The sequence below is a fragment of the Pholcus phalangioides genome, unplaced genomic scaffold (assembly GCF_987345545.1).
Source record: "Pholcus phalangioides strain wild (caught in Gottingen) unplaced genomic scaffold, Ppha-v1.0 ptg000018l_1, whole genome shotgun sequence".
In the NCBI taxonomy this organism is placed as follows: domain Eukaryota; kingdom Metazoa; phylum Arthropoda; class Arachnida; order Araneae; family Pholcidae; genus Pholcus; species Pholcus phalangioides.
In genome coordinates this window covers 17,718,992-17,742,164 of record NW_028301611.1, presented here as the reverse complement: position 1 = coordinate 17,742,164, position 23,173 = coordinate 17,718,992, and the positions used below count along the sequence as shown (strand labels likewise).

At 40.8% G+C, this 23,173-nt stretch overlaps 1 protein-coding gene across 2 annotated transcripts in view; it reads right to left on the bottom strand.

Moving 5' to 3' along the window:
• The window catches only part of LOC149071782 (hemocytin-like), a 218,274-nt gene that overhangs the window by 99,115 nt on the left and 95,986 nt on the right, over positions 1 to 23,173 (bottom strand). For both annotated transcript variants that reach the window (XM_089247586.1, XM_089247587.1), the window contains exons 27-39: positions 22,576 to 22,703; positions 22,300 to 22,462; positions 19,510 to 19,747; positions 19,151 to 19,415; positions 18,543 to 18,629; positions 16,936 to 17,254; positions 16,671 to 16,844; positions 16,337 to 16,580; positions 14,958 to 15,152; positions 11,967 to 12,092; positions 9,330 to 9,571; positions 4,988 to 5,166; positions 4,607 to 4,869 (exon numbers count right to left, since the gene is read on the bottom strand). In XM_089247586.1, the coding sequence (XP_089103712.1) occupies positions 4,607 to 4,869; positions 4,988 to 5,166; positions 9,330 to 9,571; positions 11,967 to 12,092; positions 14,958 to 15,152; positions 16,337 to 16,580; positions 16,671 to 16,844; positions 16,936 to 17,254; positions 18,543 to 18,629; positions 19,151 to 19,415; positions 19,510 to 19,747; positions 22,300 to 22,462; positions 22,576 to 22,703 (2,623 nt within the window). The remainder of the gene's footprint in view (positions 1 to 4,606; positions 4,870 to 4,987; positions 5,167 to 9,329; positions 9,572 to 11,966; positions 12,093 to 14,957; positions 15,153 to 16,336; positions 16,581 to 16,670; positions 16,845 to 16,935; positions 17,255 to 18,542; positions 18,630 to 19,150; positions 19,416 to 19,509; positions 19,748 to 22,299; positions 22,463 to 22,575; positions 22,704 to 23,173) is intronic.

Sequence of the window (23,173 nt, the reverse complement as noted above, 5' to 3'; positions counted from 1 at the left end):
GTGAAGTGAGTGATGTGTTATGATTGAATTACATTTGTACTGTTTGTAGGTCTGGTGCTCTCTGTGGCGAGACTTTTTGAAGGGGAGATCGGCTCGTATTCGCGCATTGAAGTTCGGAACCACAGGAAACCAACTTCAGCCGACCACCACTGTGGTGACGGTGGGGTTCGAACCCGGGATCTCTCGACGCGAGTCCGTCACTATGACCACTCGACCACCACAGCGGCTATCAAAAAAGACTGTCTACGGTTTGCTCCATGTTGTCCAAGTGAGCTCATTACGTTTATCAAAGCTGATTCCTTTCTAAAAATTTGATTTGATCTATCGCCTGTTCCTCTAGCGCAGGCGTGAACAAATTGATTGGTCTATCGATATTGTCGACGCGTCCACGGTCGGTCTATGAGAAATTGAAGGACTCCTCATTAGTTGCGCCACCGTATACAGGCATTCGTGCACTAATTGGATGTCGCGACCGGACCAGACAACCATGTTCTGGTTTGGTGGGGGTTTAGCAACTCGGATGGAAAGCTTCAGACAAGTTGCGCAACATTTACTTGATGTGGACTTGTGACAAAGTCGGTAAACCATCTTTCGATCCGTTCGCCACAATCTATACACATATTCGCGCGAGTGTATGAGTGTAGACGTAGAGATGACGGGATGGGATCCCCAAACAGGAATTTTGACTGATACAGTCGAATCCCGTTGTAACGAACTCCAAGGGACAAAAGAAATCACTTCGTTATAAAGGAATTTTTGATTTCAAGACGTTCTGGGATTTTAGATAGTAAAAAAGAATGGAGTTTAAAAATAATACAAAGCAACTCAAATCAATTAGGTAAAAAGTGAATGAACGCCAGGACTCGGCCGCCGGGCTTATCCCGTTCCCGAGATCTATTCCAGATCAGCTTAAATGAATTAAGCATTGATTTTTTTTTTGCATTAGTTTTACTTACTTGGCATTTTTGACGAAAATAATTCACTTTTTTTGTTCCCAAACTAGCTAAGGCTTCAGATGCCAACTATGAGATTTGTACCGGCTGACTACTGTTTCTATTTTGTGAGCGAATTTTCTCGTGTTAAACTTACCGATGGGTGACGCCCCAGTGGCGTGGTGGTAAGATGCTCGTTTACCACCGTGTATATTGCTGTCACGGTCCCAGGTTTAAACCCGAGGAGAGATACAGATAAGATATTTTCCCTAACGAGCATATGGGGTGAACACCGATAGACATTACATACCCACGCAATAATGGCACTAAATTGCAATATAGTGATGTGGCCACGTTTGGTGTAGCAATAAATGACGCCGTACTTTCCTGCACAGTGCTTGCTACCTATCGGTGAATTTATAAGTTTTCTTCTTTTCCTTCGCCAACAGGAGTATACTTCGGGAGTAATCATGCACATTCTGGCCAGGGTTCTTATTTCACAGCGTTTTGAAATCGCAACTATAATAAAAGCCGCTGTGGTGGTCGAGTGGTCATAGTGACGGACTCGCATCGCGGGGACCCGGGTTCGAGCCCCACCGTCGCCACAGTGGTGGTCGGCTGAAGTTGGTTTTCTGTGGTTCCCAACTTCGAGGCGCAAATGCGAGTCAATCTCCCCGTTAAAAAGTCTCGCCACAGAGAGCAACAGGCCTACAAACAGTACAAATATACAGTCACTACACATCACTCACTTCACTTCTGAGATATAGATGGCAGCACTGAAAAATCATACACAACACTAGATACTCACTCAGACTGTTAGGTACACACACTTACAATTCCGGCACAACTCACTAGGTAGTAAATTGCCTATGGCGATAGACCTGAGTTGTGCTCGGTATAAAAAAAAAAACTATAATAAAAATCACCCTGTGTTTTGTAGATTTCAGAAACTTGTTTTTTCGGATTCGTTATAATCGATTTTTCATTTCGTAATATCGGAATTCGCAATACATTGTTCCTATGCAAACTTATTTAACGATCAGAAAATTTTTCGCTACAACGAGATTTTCGTTATATCAGTATTCGTTAAAATGAGAATCGACTGTATTGGTACACCGAATCATTTTTAATAAGCAAAAATGTCCTTATATAATTCATTATCACCGCACATCAACACAGCCTCGTATGCCATTAAGTTCCCACAATAATATTCCACCGAATAATTTTTTTCTTGACATTAGATTCGAACCGAAATTATACGCCAATATTTGTCACATAATTAATTTGATTAAAATTTTTTGTGCATCAATGTAAACCCTCCCATTTCCTCGGGGTAATAGTCTTTATTTCAAGAAAACGAAACTATATACATCCTTAAACTTAAGAACAATGTATGTAGAATTTTAAATATTCCGAGTTCCCTCTTTCACAGATATTGTTTTCTAATTATCAAATAACGGAACCGAAATATCTAATTAATCCGCAGTCACGTTATATGCCCGCGGGATGTTCATTACGCACGTGTCGACAACGATTATGCTAAATATTGCGTCTCTCTTAATGATTACTAGCATTTGATCTCGCATTCAAGTCGTATATTCTTCAGCTTCATTCCCGATGGAATTAATTACTAGCAGGTTCCTCCCGTAACAGCCACTCGCCCAAAGGCGGGTCATTATTGTTCGTATACCAGAGAATGCGTCAGATTATTATGTCCCCTATAATACCAGATATATTTTCTATTTCTCATATACATATATTTTAGTGAAATTGTAATTAATTTGTACGTGGTTTTAGTCAATGAATGTGATCTGATCATTTACATCTGCAGAGTGTTTCATAAAGGACTCCCTAACGACATAATTTGGAAATGGTGATCGATAGAAAGATGAAACAAGTACAGACAAAAGCTTATTAGAATCACAGATGATGTTGTCATTCGGGTATGTTATCACTTTTGCAAAGAACGGAGAACTGACCAATACCATAACATGGAAAAAAAATTCATTTGTAAGTATCAGGATTTCGGTTTATGCGATCATTTTATTTTCCGTCGAAAGTTTTCTAAGCCCATTCTGAAGATAAGGTTTAACCAAACTTATTTTTTGCCCTGTAAGTTATTGTTATCAGGCTGCAAGTGTGTAGAAGGCTGAAAGGTGTATTCTCTCCCGCCCTCTCCTTCCCTAGTTGATGAACATTTCCGTACTCAATGTCGTAGTCAGTCCGTAGTATTTGTTGTGATCCATTTATGTGTGGAGCTGCTTTCGCAATGGTCTTTCTATAATGAAAGCAAATGCATGTGACGAAAGAAAAACTTCCTTCCTTCGGTTCTTGATCAGTTTCTTTCAGTTGACTAGATTCAAATTTCTTTTTCCGAGAGACTTAGTTAAACTTTTGGTTGATAGTTGGCAGTCCTTTTAGTAGAAGATGATATTGTCTTTCGCAAACATGTGTCAAATCATATTGCGGTCGGTTTGAAATGGTCTTCTTGTTTAGCAAGGACATGGCGAAAGTGAAGAATAGAGCTTGAAGCCACTTTCGTGTATATAATGTATCTTCCGCAATAGATACGTATTCATATTTATTATGGACATCTTTTTCTCAGCCACCTCGTAGGTCATTTTGCCTGTTGTGGCCTTGTATTTTAATGCTTCACAGATAAACCGTTCAAAATACAGCGTTTGATGTTTCTTGCTAAACCATGACCTTCAATAGGGCACACTAAAAGATGCCATGAAATAAACTTAGTAGTACCCTCTTTCAGTTGGAATTGTAATTAATTTTGCTAACTAGTGTAATTCCAAGCCTGCCCATCAAACGTACTACTTATTCCATCTTTCTATCTATCACTGTTTCCCAGTTATATCATTTCAAAACTCAGCGAGTTCTTACCGAAACACCCCTTATCAGTAGTATCTCCATCTTTATCTAAAATCCATACTTACACACACATGCTTGAAAAAAAACATGCGTGTTCAATGACCTATTATGCCTTGTTGGATTTGTATACCATTACGTTTCTGTAAACTTGATTGAGAAATTCTATTCTCACCTAACGGCCCGTGTTGACCTGAAGTAGTGATTCGCAATCGATTTAATCTTTAGGGGGTATGAAACAAAAAATGAGTAAGAGGCTTGCGGTGGCGTGCGTACCACGTGAAATCGCGTAGAGGGCTTGCGAATTACGGCTTTGCGTATTATTTTAGGTTAAGGCGTCTAGAAAGGAAAGCAGACTCAGATCGCCTTTCATCTTTGAGCAAAAAAGACTGGTCACGCTGCTCAAAGTGACGTCTAACCGTTAAAAATAAGCAGGATAGGAAACAATGACGTGCTATAGCGATGTCACTGAATTCATAATTGCGCTTAAAGATGGCGGATCAGTTAGCCTGGGTGTTTTTCTTGAACGCTGACTGGTGAAAGTCAATCTTGCATTGGTCACCTCTTCTTGTAATCATACTGTCTGAAGTTGTTGGCATCGGTGAATTTATCTTCATCGAACACCCGAAGCCTGTATGCCTACCGTGAGCGATCGGTCTCGCATTTGTAAAAACTTGAAGCTAATTCACACCATTAATACGTTTTGAAATATTCATTGGCAGATTAGCTTTGATAGTTATATAAGTATTATTTATTTGATAGGCTATATTTCTTGAATAGTTTACTTCTAGTTTTACCTCTGATAGTAAGGTTCAACTTCAATGACCGTATGGCAAGTCTGGAACAATTCTGATTTCAATACCGAGCATCTTTTACGTGAGCCATCTCTTCGTTTAGGGTTGTGAGAACAGGCGTCTCCCATTGGATTTGCTTTGTCACAGAAATCGTGAACTCTCCAAGAGTCAGCGAACTCTTGCGCAATGACGAGTGACACACCACCTGAAGGAGACTTCATATCATCCGTAGCGTCACCATTGAAGTCACCACAAAGTCCTTGCAACTTTATGGTGTTAAAAAAGAAAATAAAGATGCGAAAATTATGTACAATATTAAATAGCATTAATTCATTTTCAACATCAGAAAGGCGGTAGATAAACCTCAAATATCAGAAAACTTACTTTTCCTTTCCATATAGGCTGAGCCGTGATGTAAACCCTGGTTCCACGATCCCATTGTACAGATATCCCACCATCGATATGTAGGAGGGTGAACTTTCCAACTTCACCAACGGTAAGTTTAGAACCTGGTTCCAGAACGGGTAAAGGATCGTCTTCCGATAGAGTAACACTGTATCCTCCTGTAAGCAATAAAGACGTAACTTCTGTACCATAATTATAATGACTAGTTGTTACTGTTACAATGTTACAACTAATGGTGTATTTCACTATTTCGGGGCGGTAGCCAGCTAAAAGGAGGTACTATTAAGAAACTCATTATTTTTAATGTTTTTAAGAACCAAGAGCGAAGCAGACTTCGAAACGGTGTGGCAGGTAACTTTGGTTGCATGTCATATTTTCTTGGCATATGGGATACAGCATGTCATGCTCCATGCCAGGGCTTTCTCTTTCATATTCATAGCCTATCAATACTATAGCTCACATCTTCGTCTTAAGTAACACGAAACTTATTTTTACCAGGCTAGGAGGTAGAAGATTTTTAACTGGTTTCTCTTCCTAGAACCGATTTTTCTCTGTCGAAAAAAAAAACAATCCCCACAGCAACATCTCAATACGATAATTTCACTATTTTCTATGAATTTTTCTATAGCCTTCCTGCCTACCCTGTACATCATCATACATTTCATCTCGTTCGAAACTATAGCTGTAAGCTCGTAAAAATATGCTCACCTGTTCAGGAACCAAAACTATCTCTCCGAGGCCAGTAAGGAGAAGGGTGTGTGTGTTTTTTCACTTCTCTTACAAAACACATTCTTTAGCTGATGAAAGAAACGAATGCAGAATATTGAGTTAGAAATAAGACTAATGAAGAACTAAGAACTAAAGAAAGGAACCTAGAAAGATCTTTAGATGTGCAAAAGAGGATATCGAGTTAAAGAAAAGAGCTCATCTCATAATTTTAGCTCAAGATAGAAGATGATCAAGCACAAGAACTTCAGCTGAAGGAAGCAGCTGATCAATAACTTCAGGTGAAGAAAGAAGCTGATCAATAAATTTAATTGAAGAAAGGAGCCAATCGGGAACTCTAAGCTGAAAAAAGAAGCTGATCAAGAACATTGGCTAAACAAGTGTGTTTTCTTTATGAGCTTGAAAACGATCTGAAAGGAAGAAAAGGTAAAAAACTTTGGTCCAACGGACGAGCCGAACAAAAACTTCAATAGAGGAAAAGAGTTGGTCAATAACTTCCACTAAAGAAGAAGGAAATCTGATCCAAAAGAAGCCTGGAAGGCTGATCAAAAAATTTTATTAAAGAAAAGAGCTGCCCAAGTTTCATTTCAGTTTAAGAAAGAGCCGCTGTGGTGGTCGAATGGTCATAATGACGGACTCGCATCGCGGGGATCCGGGTTCGAACCCCACCGCAGTGGTGGTCGGCTGAAGTTGGTTTTCTGTGGTTCCCAACTTCAAGGTACGAATGCGAGCCGATCTCCCCTTTAAAAAGTCTCGCTACAGAGAGCAACAGACCTACAAATGTAATTCAATCATAACACATCACTCACTTCACTTCTGAAATATAGATGGCAGCGCTGAAAAATCAAATACAACACTACATACGCACTCAGACTGTTAGGTACACTCACAGTTACACCTCCGGCACAACGCACTAGGTAGTAAATCGCCCATAGATGATGATAGACCTGAGTTGTGCTCGGTTTGAATGAAGAAAAAAGCTTAAGAAAGAGCCTCATCAAGAACTTTAGGTGTAAGAAACTGATCATGAACTCCAGCTGAAGAAAGGATCTGTATTTAATGCGAAAGACTTTAGCTGAAGTGAGATGATCTATAAACTTCAGCTATTGGGTGGAAATAACCATGAACTTTAGTGGAGGCAAAGAGTTGGACTTTTTCAGCTTAAGAAAAGAGTTGATCTTAAGAAAGGAGCTGATTAAGAACTTTAGCTAAAGAAAGGAGCTGATTAAGAACTTTAGCTGAAGAAAGGAGCTGATTAGAACTTAAGCTAAAGAAAGGAGCTGGTTAAGAACTTTAGCTGAAGAAAGGAGCTGATTAAGAACTTTAGCTGAAGAAAGGAGCTGATTAAGAACTTTAGCTGAGGAAAGGAGCTGATTAAGAACTTTAGCTGAAGAAAGGAGCTGATTAGAACTTAAGCTGAAGAAAGGAGCTGATTAAGAAATTTAGCTGAAGAAAGGAGCTGATTAGAACTTAAGCTGAAGAAAGGAGCTGATTAAGAACTTTAGCTGAAGAAAGGAGCTGATTAAGAACTTTAGCTGAAGAAAGGAGCTGATTAAGAAATTTAGCTGAAGAAAGGAGCTGATTAGAACTTAAGCTGAAGAAAGGAGCTGATTTAGAAGTTTCACAGGAGAAAGAAATCGCTCAAGTATTCTAGCTGAAAAAAGAGCCGATCAATCCAATCCGATATCCATGCTTAAGAAAGGAAGCTGATCGGGAACTGTCTCATTTGAACTCTGATTTCGAAAACAGGGCAACACCAGCAAATGTTACAGGTTGGTGCATTATGGAGAACAACATCAAGTTCACTTCAAGAGAACCCTGCAAGTTAACTCATCTTGAAAGACTCCATAAATCCATTCATGCTCCATTCATGCCTTTCATAACTTACCTGCCAGCGTCCCACAGTTTGCTTCGCTGTATAATAATTCACTATACAGTCTGTACTAGGTTACTCCGAGAGAGAGACTGGAAACTATCAGACATATTTTATTCGCAATTTTTTTTTCAGGACGGTACGTGATGTTATGAGGAAGAGGAAATACAAACATAGGGAAATCCTTCTTTTATTATTATTATTTTAAAGGAAAATACAAAAAAAAATGTTGTATAGTGTAGGGCAATGAGGAGGGGGTACATAAGAAAGTGCACGTCGTCGTGAAAGTTTCATGTCGGGAAAGCAACAGGCTGGATTGAAAGAGAAACGTTTACAGAATGAAAAATTGATGCACAAACGTGCTTTCCATTTCAAGTTGATCCTCTCTCTATGAAAGTATTCGGACTTACCGTCTATAAAAAATGGCCGTCGATGTCCGTGAAGAAAATAAAGAAAACAAAAATACGCTATTTGATCGATTTCTGAGGAATTTCTCCTCCTCCTCCCCCCCCCCCCCCAACGATGTCCATGTTTTTTCTCCAAGGTTCTATGTGCTGGACACGTTACAAACAACTATCCCCCTGTGGAATATCTGGAGGATCTTCTTCGGGGGAATTTTCTTAAATTCCAAGGATTTTACCATCCCGAGGAGTCCAATATAACTCTTCCGGAGTTTATCAGCCATCGGTAAGAGTTCGTGGTCGTATAAGGAGTTGCGATGTCTAGAGCATTTTGTTAGCGAGTTTCGGCCGGTCGTGTAACATTTTAAGGGTTCTGAACACTGCGCGTATAAATTTCTAAAAAGAAATCTTTCAATCTGTCCTTAAAGTCAAGGGCATCTTAAGGTATCCGACTAGTTTTCTTGTACGGCTGGTTCGATCAATCGGGTCGGTTAATCGATCAATTGTTAATCGCAGTTAATCGACTCGATCAATTCGATTAAAATTTTTATTAAAAGTTTGTGAATTAACTTGATTTTTTTTTGAAAAAACCGATTAGATGTCTTATAAATCATGGTCTATACAGAGCAATTTCAATAAGTTAGCATATTTAAAAATATTTGAATCAATATTTTGCTCAAATTAGATTCAATGAAAACTGATGATTTCAATTTCAAATTGAGTTCGATGAAAGTTTTAGAATCAATACCAAAATTTACTGTCTCCACTATGAACAGTAGTTTTTCGTATTCTTAGAAGCATCAGCTCATCTCCTGACAAGTACCGTTCAAGAGGAGTTTCTAGGAAACCAAGAAACTGCATAATCGAAAATAGTTTCGAAAGTAAATAATAACCAAAAATAACCGATTAAAAAAAGAAAAGACAAAATCCCAGTGAAGAAATTACAGGTTTTCCCCACCATGTTTAGCACAGGGCCATAGCTAGCCATTCCTGTGCAAGAATTTGAATTTAGGCACCCCTTCTGGCCTATTCTGGGCCCCCATTCAAGTGGCTTTCTGATTGAGTCCCGTTTTCCCCATGAGCTTCGCCTCTCGTGATCTTCTGTATACCTTGGCTTGCCGTAGCGATCAATCAAAGAATGATAATTTATCACATGCTTGATAATGAGTAAATATGGTAAATATACTTTTTCAGATAGTGCAAATGCGAGGCGGTCACTCCTGAAAAATATCGCAACATCGAGTATTAGAAGGAATACAATATTTAGAATCGATAGAACGAAAGTGGTGGGGCACAGAAATGATAAATTAAGAAGACTCACCAATTGTGACGATGACTGCATCGATGCACGTGGCGCCGCCACTTCCACAAGGGACGTTCCTGACGGCGACACTTGCTACATCCCCACCTTGTGACAATGGTGCTTGAACTAACGTGTAGTCGCAAACTCCTTGGAAGTCGAATGCGTGTCCGTCGAAAGTCTTGTAATGGGAATCACCCCAGGAGCTGCACACGCCCAGGCAGGGCTTTGACTCGCACTTCCATTCGCTGCCTCTACAGACGCTGTGGGATTGGTAAAATTCGAGGTCACGTATCCATAAGATTATTTATGGTATAAACACCAAAAAATTCGACGCGCGTTATAATGAACATGCGTTACAGCGAACGCTCTGTTACAGAGATCGATACGATTAGTCTCAAATACTTTCATGTAACGATTTATTATATATATTATTATATATATTATTTGTATTTGCCATTTGACTGAACGAAGGGGTCATTATATCGAGCGTCCACTGTAGTTAGATTCGAAAAAGAACGGCACCTAGATGAGATGGTTTAAAGCGAATATTTGTGGTTGAAATTCTTGTCCGAATGTTTTATTTGGACGCATTGCTTACGAGGTCTGTTCAAAAAGTATCCGACTATAATTTTTCCGATAAAGTGTCATTTTCTATTTTTAGACATGGTTGTAAATCTTTTGTCCTGCAAAAGACATGATTCCTTGCAAATGGTTGACTTCCCGGATCATCCCGAGTCATTCATCTGTACGAATGAGCGTGACAACCAACGAGAGTGAATGAGCCTTAAGTGCACGAGTATAGTTCCCACAATGTACTCCCACTTCATAAAATTGTAGGATGCGGAAATTTACTATGAAACAAGACATTGTGTGAAAGTGGTTGCTGTTGGAAATGTTTTTGACACTTCACTGTCAAAAGCATTTTTCAAAGAAGGATATTGTTGCAATAGAATTGTTTAAAAAAAAAAAGACCATTATTGTCTGAAAAAAGACATAGTTGTCTAAACAATTGTTTGAAAAAAGCCATAGTTGTCTAAACAATTGTTTGAAAAAAGCCATAATTGTCTAAACAATTGTTTGAAAAAAGACATAGTTGTCTAAACAATTGTTTGAAAAAAGACATAGTTGTATAAACCATAAAAAAAGACATTGTTGTATAAACAATAAGGAAAAAAGACATTGTTGTATAAACCATAAGGAAAAAGACATTGTTGTATAAACCATAAAGAATCGTGAAGAAAAAAGACATTGTTGACCAAACCATAAAGAAAAAGAAATCGTTGACTAAACCATAAAAAAAAGGTATTGTTCGAGAAAACCTTGTCAAAAGCTTTGAAAAAGACATTGTTGTCAATAGCATTGTTGGAAAACTAGGAAAACTAGTTTTATGCTCGATGTGACTTCAAGTGACGCCTAATCTAAAAAAAATTAAAATAAAAACAAAAACTACATAAGAGAGGAAAAACTATTGGCTGTAGTGATAATACTGACGTCACCGTGCGCAGTTACAGCGGATGATCAGTCGGCCCGGATGCTTTCTAGGGCTATGTTCGAGAGTGAAAGAAGTTTCTGTTATGGATATCGCTAGGAAGCGCGAGAAGCGATGAGTAGCCAACTGTTGTCATTTTTAATAATTTTTTCGGCTTTAATAATTGCATTCCGCCGCTAATTTTTTTCCACGTGTTTCTGGATGAGATGAATGTACTTGAATTTTTTCATAATCCGACGACACTTTGGGACCCTTTCCTTGCAAGGCGCGCGCGTGTGTGGGTGGTCAGTTATAAAGCCAAGCGAAGAGCTTAAGTAGTGGATTGAAATTTATTGTAGTGAAACCTGTACGAAACGGAACGTCAAGAGGCTGAAATAATGTTCCGTTTTAGACAGATTTCTGTTTTATAAAGGTGCAAATCCAAGCACTACCAGACTGTATTTTGATTCCGTTTTAAAGAGGTTTCCGTCTCATACAGTGTCCATCTTATAGACAGGTTTCACTGTAATATCAGTTTTTACTACTTTTTGTTCATTGCATATGTTAATGCGAAAGCCCGAAATTCGCCAGTTTGGGAAGTGGCCTGCTAGATCGCGAATTGGCTGATTTCGTTGTAAATTGATCCAGTCAATGTTGGAATTCGGGGTTTGGTCAGCCACTTCACGAAGTGGACACAGATCCCTGGCCAAAGCTCGATAACAAAAGACATATTCATGGCCATTGCCAATTTGACGTATTTTTTCGTAATAATTTTGTCAACATTACCTATAGCAACCCATCAAACCTCAGTCAAGATGAGGTAATAACTTTTTTTCAAAATTTTACAGAAAAAACCATGTCTATATTACTATTTTTTACAGATTTTTCTCTGAAATTTCTCTTTTTTTTCTCTCGTCACTTGGAGCTGATCTAACTTAGCTAATACATAGCATAGCCATAGTTATGTATTAGCTGAATGGATATGCCATGTATTACGTTGGCAACGAAAATTGTTTTTTCGTCTACCGGACCATCTTACTTTACCACATTGAACTTTTGCCAAAGATTTCCGGCCACTTCGCGAATTGGCCGGCCAAAGCCCGAATCATTTCAGAAAATTGGACTTTGCCAGTGACATATATAAAATGCACGAAAGGTGTTAGGCTAAGAAATTTGATTGTCCTTACCACTCGTTACATTCGATTTTGACGTTGGATCCATCCTGATAACTTTTGCCAGCGTGGTAGCAAGGACATTCATAAGGCGGTACACATTTCCCAAGAGCTTCGTTGAGGACGAACCCATCTTCACACCTTATATCAGAGTTTCGAGAAAGGGTAACACAAGAGGGTAATTTTGAGAGACAAACTCATAATATCTTGAGCATGACATGATAATTACTGCATTGCAAATTTATTACATTCAAAAGAAAGATGATTCCAGAAAAAAAAATTCCGAACAAAAACATTTTATTTAGCGTTGAAAAGAATCAAAAGTCTCCCGACTGCGTGCATCGTCTCCCACTTCCTCAATCTCATGCCTGTAAACCATGTAAGGTATCGAGCACGTTTCCTCCTCGAGTTCGTCAGGTTTCAGTACGTAAACGACGCTCATCGCGGACGCCATGTTCACCGGCAGAAACAGCGCTATCACCAGCAGTGACACCCAGATCATCGCGACTGCATTGACTACGCATGCACAGGCGAAGGATTTGTTTCGGTCGTAGGTTTGAAGAACAACTTGGCAGGCGCGACTGTTCCTCATTGCTTTCAATGTCCCGACCGACTGGATACGACGCGTAAACGACGAGTCTCGTACATCCCCGGTTTCGATGAAATCGTTCAAACTTTGAGATCGGTTCCTGAGCCACTCGTAGGACATGACGGCGTCGATGGAATTTTCTCGAAGAGCCTCATACACTGACGTTAGATTGGTCCGTAACTGTGCCAAGACATCAGCTTGGAATATCGCACGGTCATATAATCGACCAATTGCGCTGGCAGCACTGCTGTTATCAGTCATCCCATTCTTGATGTTCACAATATCCACGAGCAAGTCATAGTCACTTTCAAGACCATCGAATCCAGAGCTATTGTCACTGATAAACGAATCGAAGACACCTCCCATTTTTCTCAGCACTTCTATTTCGTCATCCATCGAAGTTAAGTTGATCCTAGGTATTTCATCCATCATCTCCGGTATAGATCCTGGATCTCTGAGGACTGCATTGGAAGCAAGAAGGTCTTCACGACCGAGTGCAGTCAGTATGTTTCCAGTCAATCTGCACGACTGTAAGACAGCCTTAACTGTCCTTTTAGTATCGATAATCGGAACAAACGTTGAGAATTGGACTACAGACCCGATCTCGAAATCCACGATGTCGTGATCCTCGAAAGACGAACACGCGTCCAATGTGTAAACGACGGTCACTGTGGCTATAACAAATAAGGCCATAAAGACCCAAACGAATAGGGACATTCCGTAGACGGCAGAGACAAGGAAATATCTTCGATCTGTACTCAGCGAGCCGACCGTAATGTCATAAAGCTGGTTCTTGTGGCACTTATCCGAGCATACCTCCCCGGAGAAGTCGGTGACCAAACCGAAAACCACGGCAGAGCAGAGCAGTAGGACCACAGAAAATGCCACCAGCAACGCCGCGCAGATGAACTGGACTTGAGGTTCCGACAGGACACCGAATATCCCGTCTTCGACCCTCTTCAGGGTGTATTCAGTCGCGTTCCTGAGCAGATGCTCGTCAACTTCGTTCGCAAATGCTCGGAGAGGCTTCACTCTACGTTCGATAGATAGATTGTGTGCTCCACTCAAGGACCCTACAATTGCTGACATGTTGCCTCCAGGATACCAGTTCAGAAGCCGTTCGATAGTTTTCCGGGTATAATTCTCTGGATCCAGGTCTGGGATTTCTTCTAGGTATTTGGAGATGTTGGCACTATTTGTCCGCAAGACCCTCATTGACCTCCATGACTTTGAGCTCTCATCCGAACTTGGTATCACTTTACTGTGTTGAGCTATCGGTCCTGATGAATTGTCCTTCAATATCTCTGCTAATCTCGTGAATTCCATCGATGTCGCTTCGAGGTTGTCAGCTTCTTCGGTGAGCAATTCAGTGACTCTGCGAGCAACATCAGCAAGATCAACGTGACGTTTCAGATACCGCAACGTTGTATCCACCAACGAGGGGATTTCCGGATGTCTCCGGTAACTCCCGTTCAATGCCATCCACACTGGTGGTGAGAGAATCGTGTCGTTCTCACCAGTGGTGTAGATATCTCGGATAGCGATTTCGATGTCTCTTTTTAGTTCTAAGATGGCTTCGTCGATGATACGTGTCGTCATGATCCTCAGGTCCAAAACGTCTTGTCCGAGTCTGTTGAAATGACAGGTACAAAACAGCAACGTGATACCAGCTGTCATCAATATCAAGGTCGAGATAATGACCGACGTGATACGCAAGCAAATCCTAGTCGTCTTCTTCCCCTTTTCCGTCTTGGTGGCATTGAGATCAGTTGATTGCGTTGAAAGGTCCATAGGCGCGACGCACAGCTCGTTTGAGACACATTCTCTACTAACTGGGTGTCTTCGTCGATGACCTCCGAAACCGCATTTGGAAAGCACGCAGAACAAAGGTAGAGAGACTACGGTTAACGTACATCCGATCAGGGTGAATATGAGGAGCACAGCTTGCCTGCTGAACAGCAGCCGGATCGTATTTCCCAAACTGATATGCGTCGCCATCTCGTGGTCGTTTCCCATTACAGATTCTCTTACAACATGCATTCCTGGGAAGAAAAGACCATTTGCGGCTTTGGCGGCGAGTGTTGCTATAGGGTCTAGCATCCAATGGCAGACCAACACTTTTCCAGACATGTTAAATGGAAGAAATAAGGCACCGAAAGAATATCCTTTATGGGATGGATCTCAATTTCGACGAAAAAACAAGCCTTTCCGGTTCGATTTGCTTCGCCAGGGGCACTACAAACTAACCGACATGTTTGCAAGCTCGATCTAAATTCCGAATACCAGAGGTGTACATACACTAACGGCCTTGACCGAAGCATTGTTATAGTGAATGATATAATAAGACTTTTCAAAGACTAGGATATTTCTTTTTGCTTAATATGAGCTTAATGGCTAGTCTGTTTTGAGATCATTACCTGCATCCAGATTCACAAGTGATGACGCTGCAAGGCTCATGATTGTGTAAGTTCGAGCATGTGAGAGGGCAGTCCGAGATACAATCCGTTGAGACCATGTGCGACTCCTCATCACATTTCGGTAGTTCCGGAGCCGGAGTCGTGAGGTCTTCTTCTGTAAGTTCTCTGCACGTCCAGAGACCATCCGAGCACTCACTGTAAATTGAAAAAGACACAAAACTTGTCAGATATGGGCAAGAATGTCATTGCAACAAACAAGTTAGATTTGAGAGAGAGCGTTATTACAGACACAAAACAGGTTTGTGGAAACGTGTCGTTGCAGACGCACAACAGACTTGTGAAAACATATCGTTGCAGACGCACAACAGACTTGTGAAAACATGTCGTTGCAGACACACAAGAGACTTGTGGAAACATGATGTTGCAGACACACAAGAGACTTGTGGAAACATGATGTTGCAGACACACAAGAGACTTGTGGAAACATGATGTTGCAGACACACAAGAGACTTGTGAAAACATGTTGCAGACACACAAGAGACTTGTGAAAACATGTTGCAGACACACAAGAGACTTGTGAAAACATGTTGCAGAAACAAAGCACGATAGATTTGAAAAATTAATATTTTTCAATTGCAGACACGAAACTTCTTACACTTCAGAAAGCATGATTGTGTCATTGCAGACACAGAAATTGTTAAGCTAGGTTCATACCCACCACACACGCGATTCAAAAATAAGTTTGATGCGAGTGGCTACGCAAATCGACTATTAAAATAGCCTTCACTGTGTTAGCCACACTTCAAACTGGTCTTTCAAGCTGCGTAGCGCTACAGGCGTGAATCCGGTTTCAGACTCGAGAAAGTATGATCATTGTGGACATATTAGATTTGAGAAAGCAAGATTGGGTCTTTGCGGACATACAACATATTAGACTCGAGAAAGAATGATTGTGTCATTGCACGTAAAATTTGTTAGACACGTGAAACATGAATGTGTTATTGCTGATACGGAATTGAAAAACGTGATTATGTCATTACAACATAAACACGTTAGACATGAGAAAGCATAATTATGCTATTGCAACATAAACACGTTAGACATGAGAAAGCATAATTATGCTATTGCAACATAAACACGTTTGACATGAAAAAGCATAATTATGTCATTGCAACATAAACACGTTAGACATGAGAAAGCATAATTATGTCATTGCAACATAAACACGTTAGACATGAGAAAGCATGATTGTCATTGCAGACACGGAATTCATTTGACTCGAAAAGGAATGATTGTATCATTGCAGAGCAAAATTGGTTAGACTTGAGAAAGTACGGGTGTTGCATTAAAAATGTTTTCATATCTTGATGAAGTCTCACCATATTTCCTCTCCCATCAAGAGCTTATCACCAGGTGGATATCGGTGGCCGTTCTGTTCGCAATGGCATGACGACACTTGAACGCACTTCTCCCCATGCTCATCCACGGCCATCCCCGGAGAACAGACGCATCCGTCGACGCAGAAATCAGAGCATTTCTCACGGCCACGTGCAATGTTCTGGCAACTGTAGGTGCACGAACTGACGCAAGGCTCGTAGATTTGGCCCAGGCTGCAGTGAACGGCTGTGAGGATGAGAAAATTGAATTGAATCAAAGCTAAATTATGCAATGACTTGCATGAATGAAAAAAGAACGAATCAGACTATAACGTACCACACTCCGGGACGCTATTCCTCCAGTCTATAACTCTTCCCTTATTGGCGCAAATCGTGGCATAGTCGTCGAGGATGTTACAAAGGCATCGGTCTAGGTTGTCGTGTTGGCACGAGCATATCTCGTTCAAGCAAGCCATATAGAATGGCTCACTACTGACGTGGTTGGCGCACCCTAAAGACGTAAACAGAAATGGCGTTAGAGATTCTTTTACGCTTTCTTATTGAATATTTCCATAATAATGGTGGTTTTTCAAATGAGATACCTTCAAAAACTTTTGATTTCAAGATGCTGCACAGTACGATGGCATCTTCGTGCTTTTCCGGATAAATTTCGCACGGCAATTCTCCAGTGGACAGAGGATTTTTGAACGATGGGTGGCACTCTCCGGGAGCTTTCCATCTAGCCGCGAAAAGCTGGCAGGTGCCCTCGACGTCCCCGTCGATGGTCAAGAACTCGTCTGATTGCAGTTTCGTGTAAGTCCCGCACAGACCCTTCAACTCACCGAAAAGCTGGACAGGTGCGTACACATGTATTCGTCCCTTACCGTCCCAGTAAATTTCTAGACCGTTGGTTAGGCGAGCCTGTACAAAAGAAGCAGAAATTAAAATCAATGGGTCATTATGGAGCAGGCATGTCAACCTGTTGCTCGCGAGAACGCCAGAGTGCTCGATGTGTTTGCCAGATTTTGCACTCGCGAGGTCTTGGTCGATTTTTACAAAAATAGCACCCTTAAGTTCGTGTCCAGAAAATCAACCTCCAAAAATACACCGACAAAAAATTCATCGAAGGGGAAATTCATCGACACAACGGTCCACCACCAAAAAATCTAGTGAGTGACCAGCCGAGAAAGTGAGTTAGTCAGTGAAGATGTGATTGAGTGAGTATGCTATGGACTGAATGGGTGGTGAGCAAGTGATCGAATCAGTAACGGAATGAGGGAGCAAATGAGTGAATTTGCAGACGAGTGTGCAACAAATTGACTGGGTGGTGAAGAATGAAATTATGTAAGTCGTGACTGAGCTAGTAATGAAGATGAGCAATGAATGAGGGAGTGTGTGAGTAGGTGATGTGCAAGGGATTGACCCGGTAGTGAGCAAGAAATTAGCCAGCTAGTGAACAAGTGATTGCGCAAGAGAGTGAGTGAGCAAGTTATCGAATCGGTGACGAAATGAGGGAACAAGTGAGGAAGTGAGCAGATGAGTGTGCAAGGGGGTTAATCCGGCAATGAGCAAGAAATTGGCCAGGTGGTGAACAAGTGATTGCGTGCAAGAGCAAGTGCGTATATAAGACTAACAAATTCACTTGCTTACTCACTCCCTTTCCCTCTCTTCCCTAACTCACTTACTCCTTCACTTTCTCATTTGTTCAACTGCTCACGCACTTGCTCAACTGACTTTACGGAAATCTTTAACTCCCGTGTTCACTCGCAAACTTTTTTTTCTCGGTCATCTGCTCACTTAATCGCACTCTCGCTTGCTCACTGATTCAGTTTCTCACACGATCTTCAGGTGGCGAGCTGTTTTCGGTGACTTGTTCATTTAGTGAATTTCTTGGCGGCGATTTTTTTCCGTGAATCTCAATCAAGTTGCATTCAAGGATGAGGATTTTTGATATAGAGTTTGATGGAGGATGTTGATATATGAGTTTTAAAGTTTCTGCAAGAGTGCATTTTTTTTCCGATGATGGGTGCAGATTGTGCTCGCGACTCGATAGCGGTTGAAGCGGTTCATGCAAAAGTAATATAAAAACCTTTATATTGACAGAATTATGAAATTGAATGTATATCAAATGATCCCTCTCTCGGTGGTTAAATTATCATGGACGTTAAATAAATTACATAAGTTTGCGTTTTTGGCGCACGGAACGTACCTTGATGAACTTGGACGTAACTTGCTCCACGTAAATTCCAGGTGCGGATATAGGAAGACCATGAATCTCCTTGTCGTTTACGGTCACCTTAAAATGATGAAAGAGTTAACGTTAATATTTACATCACTGTGTACAGGGTGCCCCAGAATTTGCTCAGCCAAAATGATAGAACTGATGGTATACATCCAACACAATTGATTTTTACAATGGGAACTATGCGATTACAATTTGAACCTTATGAGATCGCAAATGAATTCTTCCTTTTACATATGTTACCATGCAATTAAAGCCACAGACGCCAAAGATCGGAGAAAAATACGTTTTAAAGTAACCCTCTAGGAGTGAAAGGGAAAAAAATATCTCCCACATAATACCGTTAGAGAGAAGAAATGGACAACGTCCCCCCCCCCCCCCCACGTAGTTATGATTGGGTTACTGCACGTATCCCTATAATAAGTGGGTTGCGACCCTGGTTTTTATTGGAAAAATTGTTTGTCTTGACAGGTGCTGTGCCCCCCATCTCTCTCATTTTGGTTGCAGAGTTCTTTGACAAAAAATATACAATTGTCAAGACAATGCAAAATCAATTGAATATCGTCAATGTGTACCTCGAATCCATGCTTTAATCTCACAGTCGAATCTTCTTCAGTGACTATCGTTATACTATCGATGCAAGTTGCGTAGTTAGAATCTCCACATTCAGCGGCGTAATCGGCGACTATTTTGAAATTCGGGTTGTGCACGAGTACGTGAGGGCATCTCAAGTAGACGTCGTACTCCACAGTGTCGAAAGTAGTGAAATGAGGACCTGCAACGGAGCACACCGCTGGACATATCTCGTCTGTGCACTGCCATGATCCACCCTGGCACAGACTGAAAAAATAGAAAAATATATTTCGAATGAAGTATGAGCGTATAAAAATGACGTTATTAACTAACGACGACGTCACAGTGTTTGCAAACGCACCAAGTGTTGCAGTCTTTCTGTAAGACTTCACCGGCTTGGTATTTCTTGTCCCCGGCTGTGCACGGGCATTGCTCGATCGGTATACACTGTCCGTCCTCCATTACCGAACCAGTCGGGCAGTGGCAGCCATCGATACAACGACCCTCGTCTGTACACGTCGGCTTCTGTATCCTGCAAGTCGCTTCACATATTCCTGACCCGCATTCCATATAGACTGTCCCGTTCCGGCATTCAGGAGCTGAAAATAGTTATATTTGTTATGTGGTTTTTTGTCTTAATTGTCCATCAGTTTATTGGACTCATGCATGAAAAGCTGCAATGTAGCATGAGAAAGCTGCAATGTAGTAAAAATACTGCTTTTGCACTACTGGGTTCTTAACACATTTTGCATCAAGGCTCTAAAAAAAAACTCACTTTCAAGGTAATCCCCCCCCCTCTGCTTTCCGGAAGTCGTCACTGGTTACGTGGGTTTAACGGAAGTGGTTGATTCAAGATGGCTGACGAAGGAGCTTACAGTACTTTTCGCGGCGCAAAGGATTATGGGAGAGAAGGTCGGTGTCGACCACCAATCCACCCCAAGAAAGATGGGCTTTTTCTGATGAGCTTCTCTCCCACCTTTTTCTTCCCTACGAGGGGAAAAAAGTTGCCATGCCTATAATAATCACCAAAGCGACCCCCAATCTTGCACATGTGAACGGGGCTATTGGTGAAAAAACTGTTCTGAGGGTATAAGCATAATATACGCCTGTTTCCGATTCTGGAAATCTGGGTCGTTACTCGTTGGTTAAAAACCGGAATTTCAAGTTTTTTTTTTAGTTTTCAGGTATCGGACGTTTCATCGAAGAAAAAGTAGCTTGATGTTGCCGATTTTCTGGCAATCGGTGTTGACCGCACCAATCAGAATGTGGAAACGTGCTCCGTTCATTTGCAAAGCGTGTCGCCGCTTTGCGCGAGCCGGCTGCGAGAAGCACAAAATTCACCGGAAAGGATCTTTCTTTCGGATTAACAGATTATGCGCGTGTCGAACTGGTATTTGAACAAGATTACAAGAGCGATACAGAAGATATTGATTTATTGATTAACATAAATTGGTAGTTGTAAAATTTCTTTAAAACTCCAATTTGGTAATCTGGTAAGTTTGAAAGGGGTAATTCGGTTAATTTGAAAATATTGACAGAACGTTCAACATCAGTTAGTCAGTTAGTAGTTGGGAGAAAAAATGATGATATTATTTTCATTGGAAAGAACTTAATCAAAATATTATAATACAATTATAAATAGTTATGAAATAATTATAGCATGCTTGGTTCTTCCAAAGGCGTTAAAAAACCCATCAAAGGTAAATACTATATTACATCTACAGTTGACATGCATCCATTTCGTCATCTAAAGCAGTGATTCCCAACGTGGGCGTTAACGCCCCCTGGGGGGGGGGACGATAGAAGCTACGGGTATAATACAGGATCCTATGGGTTAGATTGCCTTGGGGCGATGGGTGAAAAAAATTTCTGAAGATGGGGACAATGGAACAAAAAAGGTTGATTTAAAGGGATTTTCAATCCTCAAGATCCATGAATCAGATTGATTATTAACAATAAATATTAACATTTGGGGGTAACCATAACATGTTGGGGTAAATCAAGAAGCTATCCATACTTAGAGTAAGACAACCATAAGTACTCTTTATGGGCATTGTATAATATTTTATCATGTATATATATATATATATATATATATTGTTTGTAACTGCATTTTTAATTGGATTGCTGTATTTTTGAAATATATGACCATCCATATATATTATGGGCATCTTTTTCTCAGCCACCTTGTTGGGCATTTCGCCTGTTGTGGCGTGTTTTTGTATTTGTATTAATTAACGGATAAGAAAAACTGATTATACTAAGTTAATTATTGTTATTTATTTATTAAACTAAACCTCTTCCCGGGGCCAATTCACTTTGCCCACAGTAAATGGGAGAAATAATAAAGTCGAGCTTCTCTCTCTCCCTTATTGCTATTGACGAAAGCAATTTATTATACTATCGTTATGGCTCACATTTTGTGACCTAAAGATAAAACGTCGTTGCTGATCGGTTGCAAAGCTTGAAATTCAGGTTTATTAACCTATCATCAATGACGTTTCATCTTCAGTTCATAAAAATCCGAGCACTAGCTATCACCATACTGTTTTTTTTCAAACGCATAAATGGTTCATAAAGCTAGGCACTGAGCTTTTTTTTTTTCGTACATATTATTTGCGGGCGCGGTAGCCCGGTCGATAAGATACTCGCCTAAAGTTCCAAAGGATATTTGGAGGTGTCGCGAGTTCGATACCCGGTTCGTCCTTGTCAGAAAACTTCCCTGATACAGGGGTACAACAAAAAACGGCGACTTGACCGCAGCAGAAAATTGCTACCGCAGGGAGTCCCCCATCAAGGGGTTAGCGTACCAACCTCTCGATGAGTATAAAAAACAAGCCTGCCGTTCGGAATCGGATCGGCAATAAATTGTAGGTCCCGGTCTAATTAGCCCTCACATGCAGAAAATGACCGTGGTGCGACAAAAATGATCAAACATATTATTTGCAGATTATATGTCGTAAATGTAAATAATTTGTCGTACATATAACTTTGCAGATTTTCTCACAACCCATACCTACAGGATGCCCTCTCCTCGTTATTAATGAAAAAAATTCTATTACAAGTCATTCGCGTAGTCGATACGCAGTAAACAAGTCTATCTATCATCATACTCATGCCAAATTCAGAATTGTATCACTTCAAAACCTACGTTTGCAAAGCGCTGGTGTCCTCCATTCGATATCACGTTTCCCTGTCGCCCTGGAACATTCTCTGAAATATTCACCCATCGAAGAGCATTCGCACCCTTCACTGGCACCTCTGCTGCAACAATCCATCTGGCACATCTGGTAATACAGCGCGGGATCCACGTGCTAAAGAAATAGACCATTCAAAACAGCTCGTGTAATTGAAATAGAGAGAAGAAAAAAAAAACCCTCACCACCAGAGTATGATATTGAGTTCACAGAGAATACTGATATCTCACCTCATGGCATAAGCTGAACTCGATGCTGTTGAGAGCCTGGCACCTCGACATCGCCGAATCAGAAACGACACGTCCGTCGTCATCGAAATTATTGCAAGGCATTGGTATCTGGTCAGTGTCGACGCAATCTGCGTGACATGCACAATTCATACACAAATTAAAATTTGTTCACATTAGAACCAAGTGCAGAAAATAACAACACTTGAAGAAGAAAATAACAAAAGCGATCTGAAAAGAAACAAAAACAATGCGTAGAATGGTCAAATGAAAATGTGACGATAAAATACGCGTCGAAAGAAGGTAAAGACCTCATTGTTTCATGACGTATGTCCTTCTCAAGGGGGCCCTTGGGTCGTAAAAGCATGTATCCCTCTACAGTATTTTTTGCCTCGAAGTTAATGTATTTTCATTTTTTGTGGGATGGGGGGTTGGGGGGCGAAACTAAGAAATTTCAAATGATGGCAGGTTCGGATTGTAGGACAGATGTTCCAGTACTTTCTTAATTTCATCGAGAAGATTGGGTGTTTGCTTTAGCACATGTTTTTGAGCATTATATCATGCAACAACACCCCTTCCTTCCCCCCCCCCCCGCTATCAA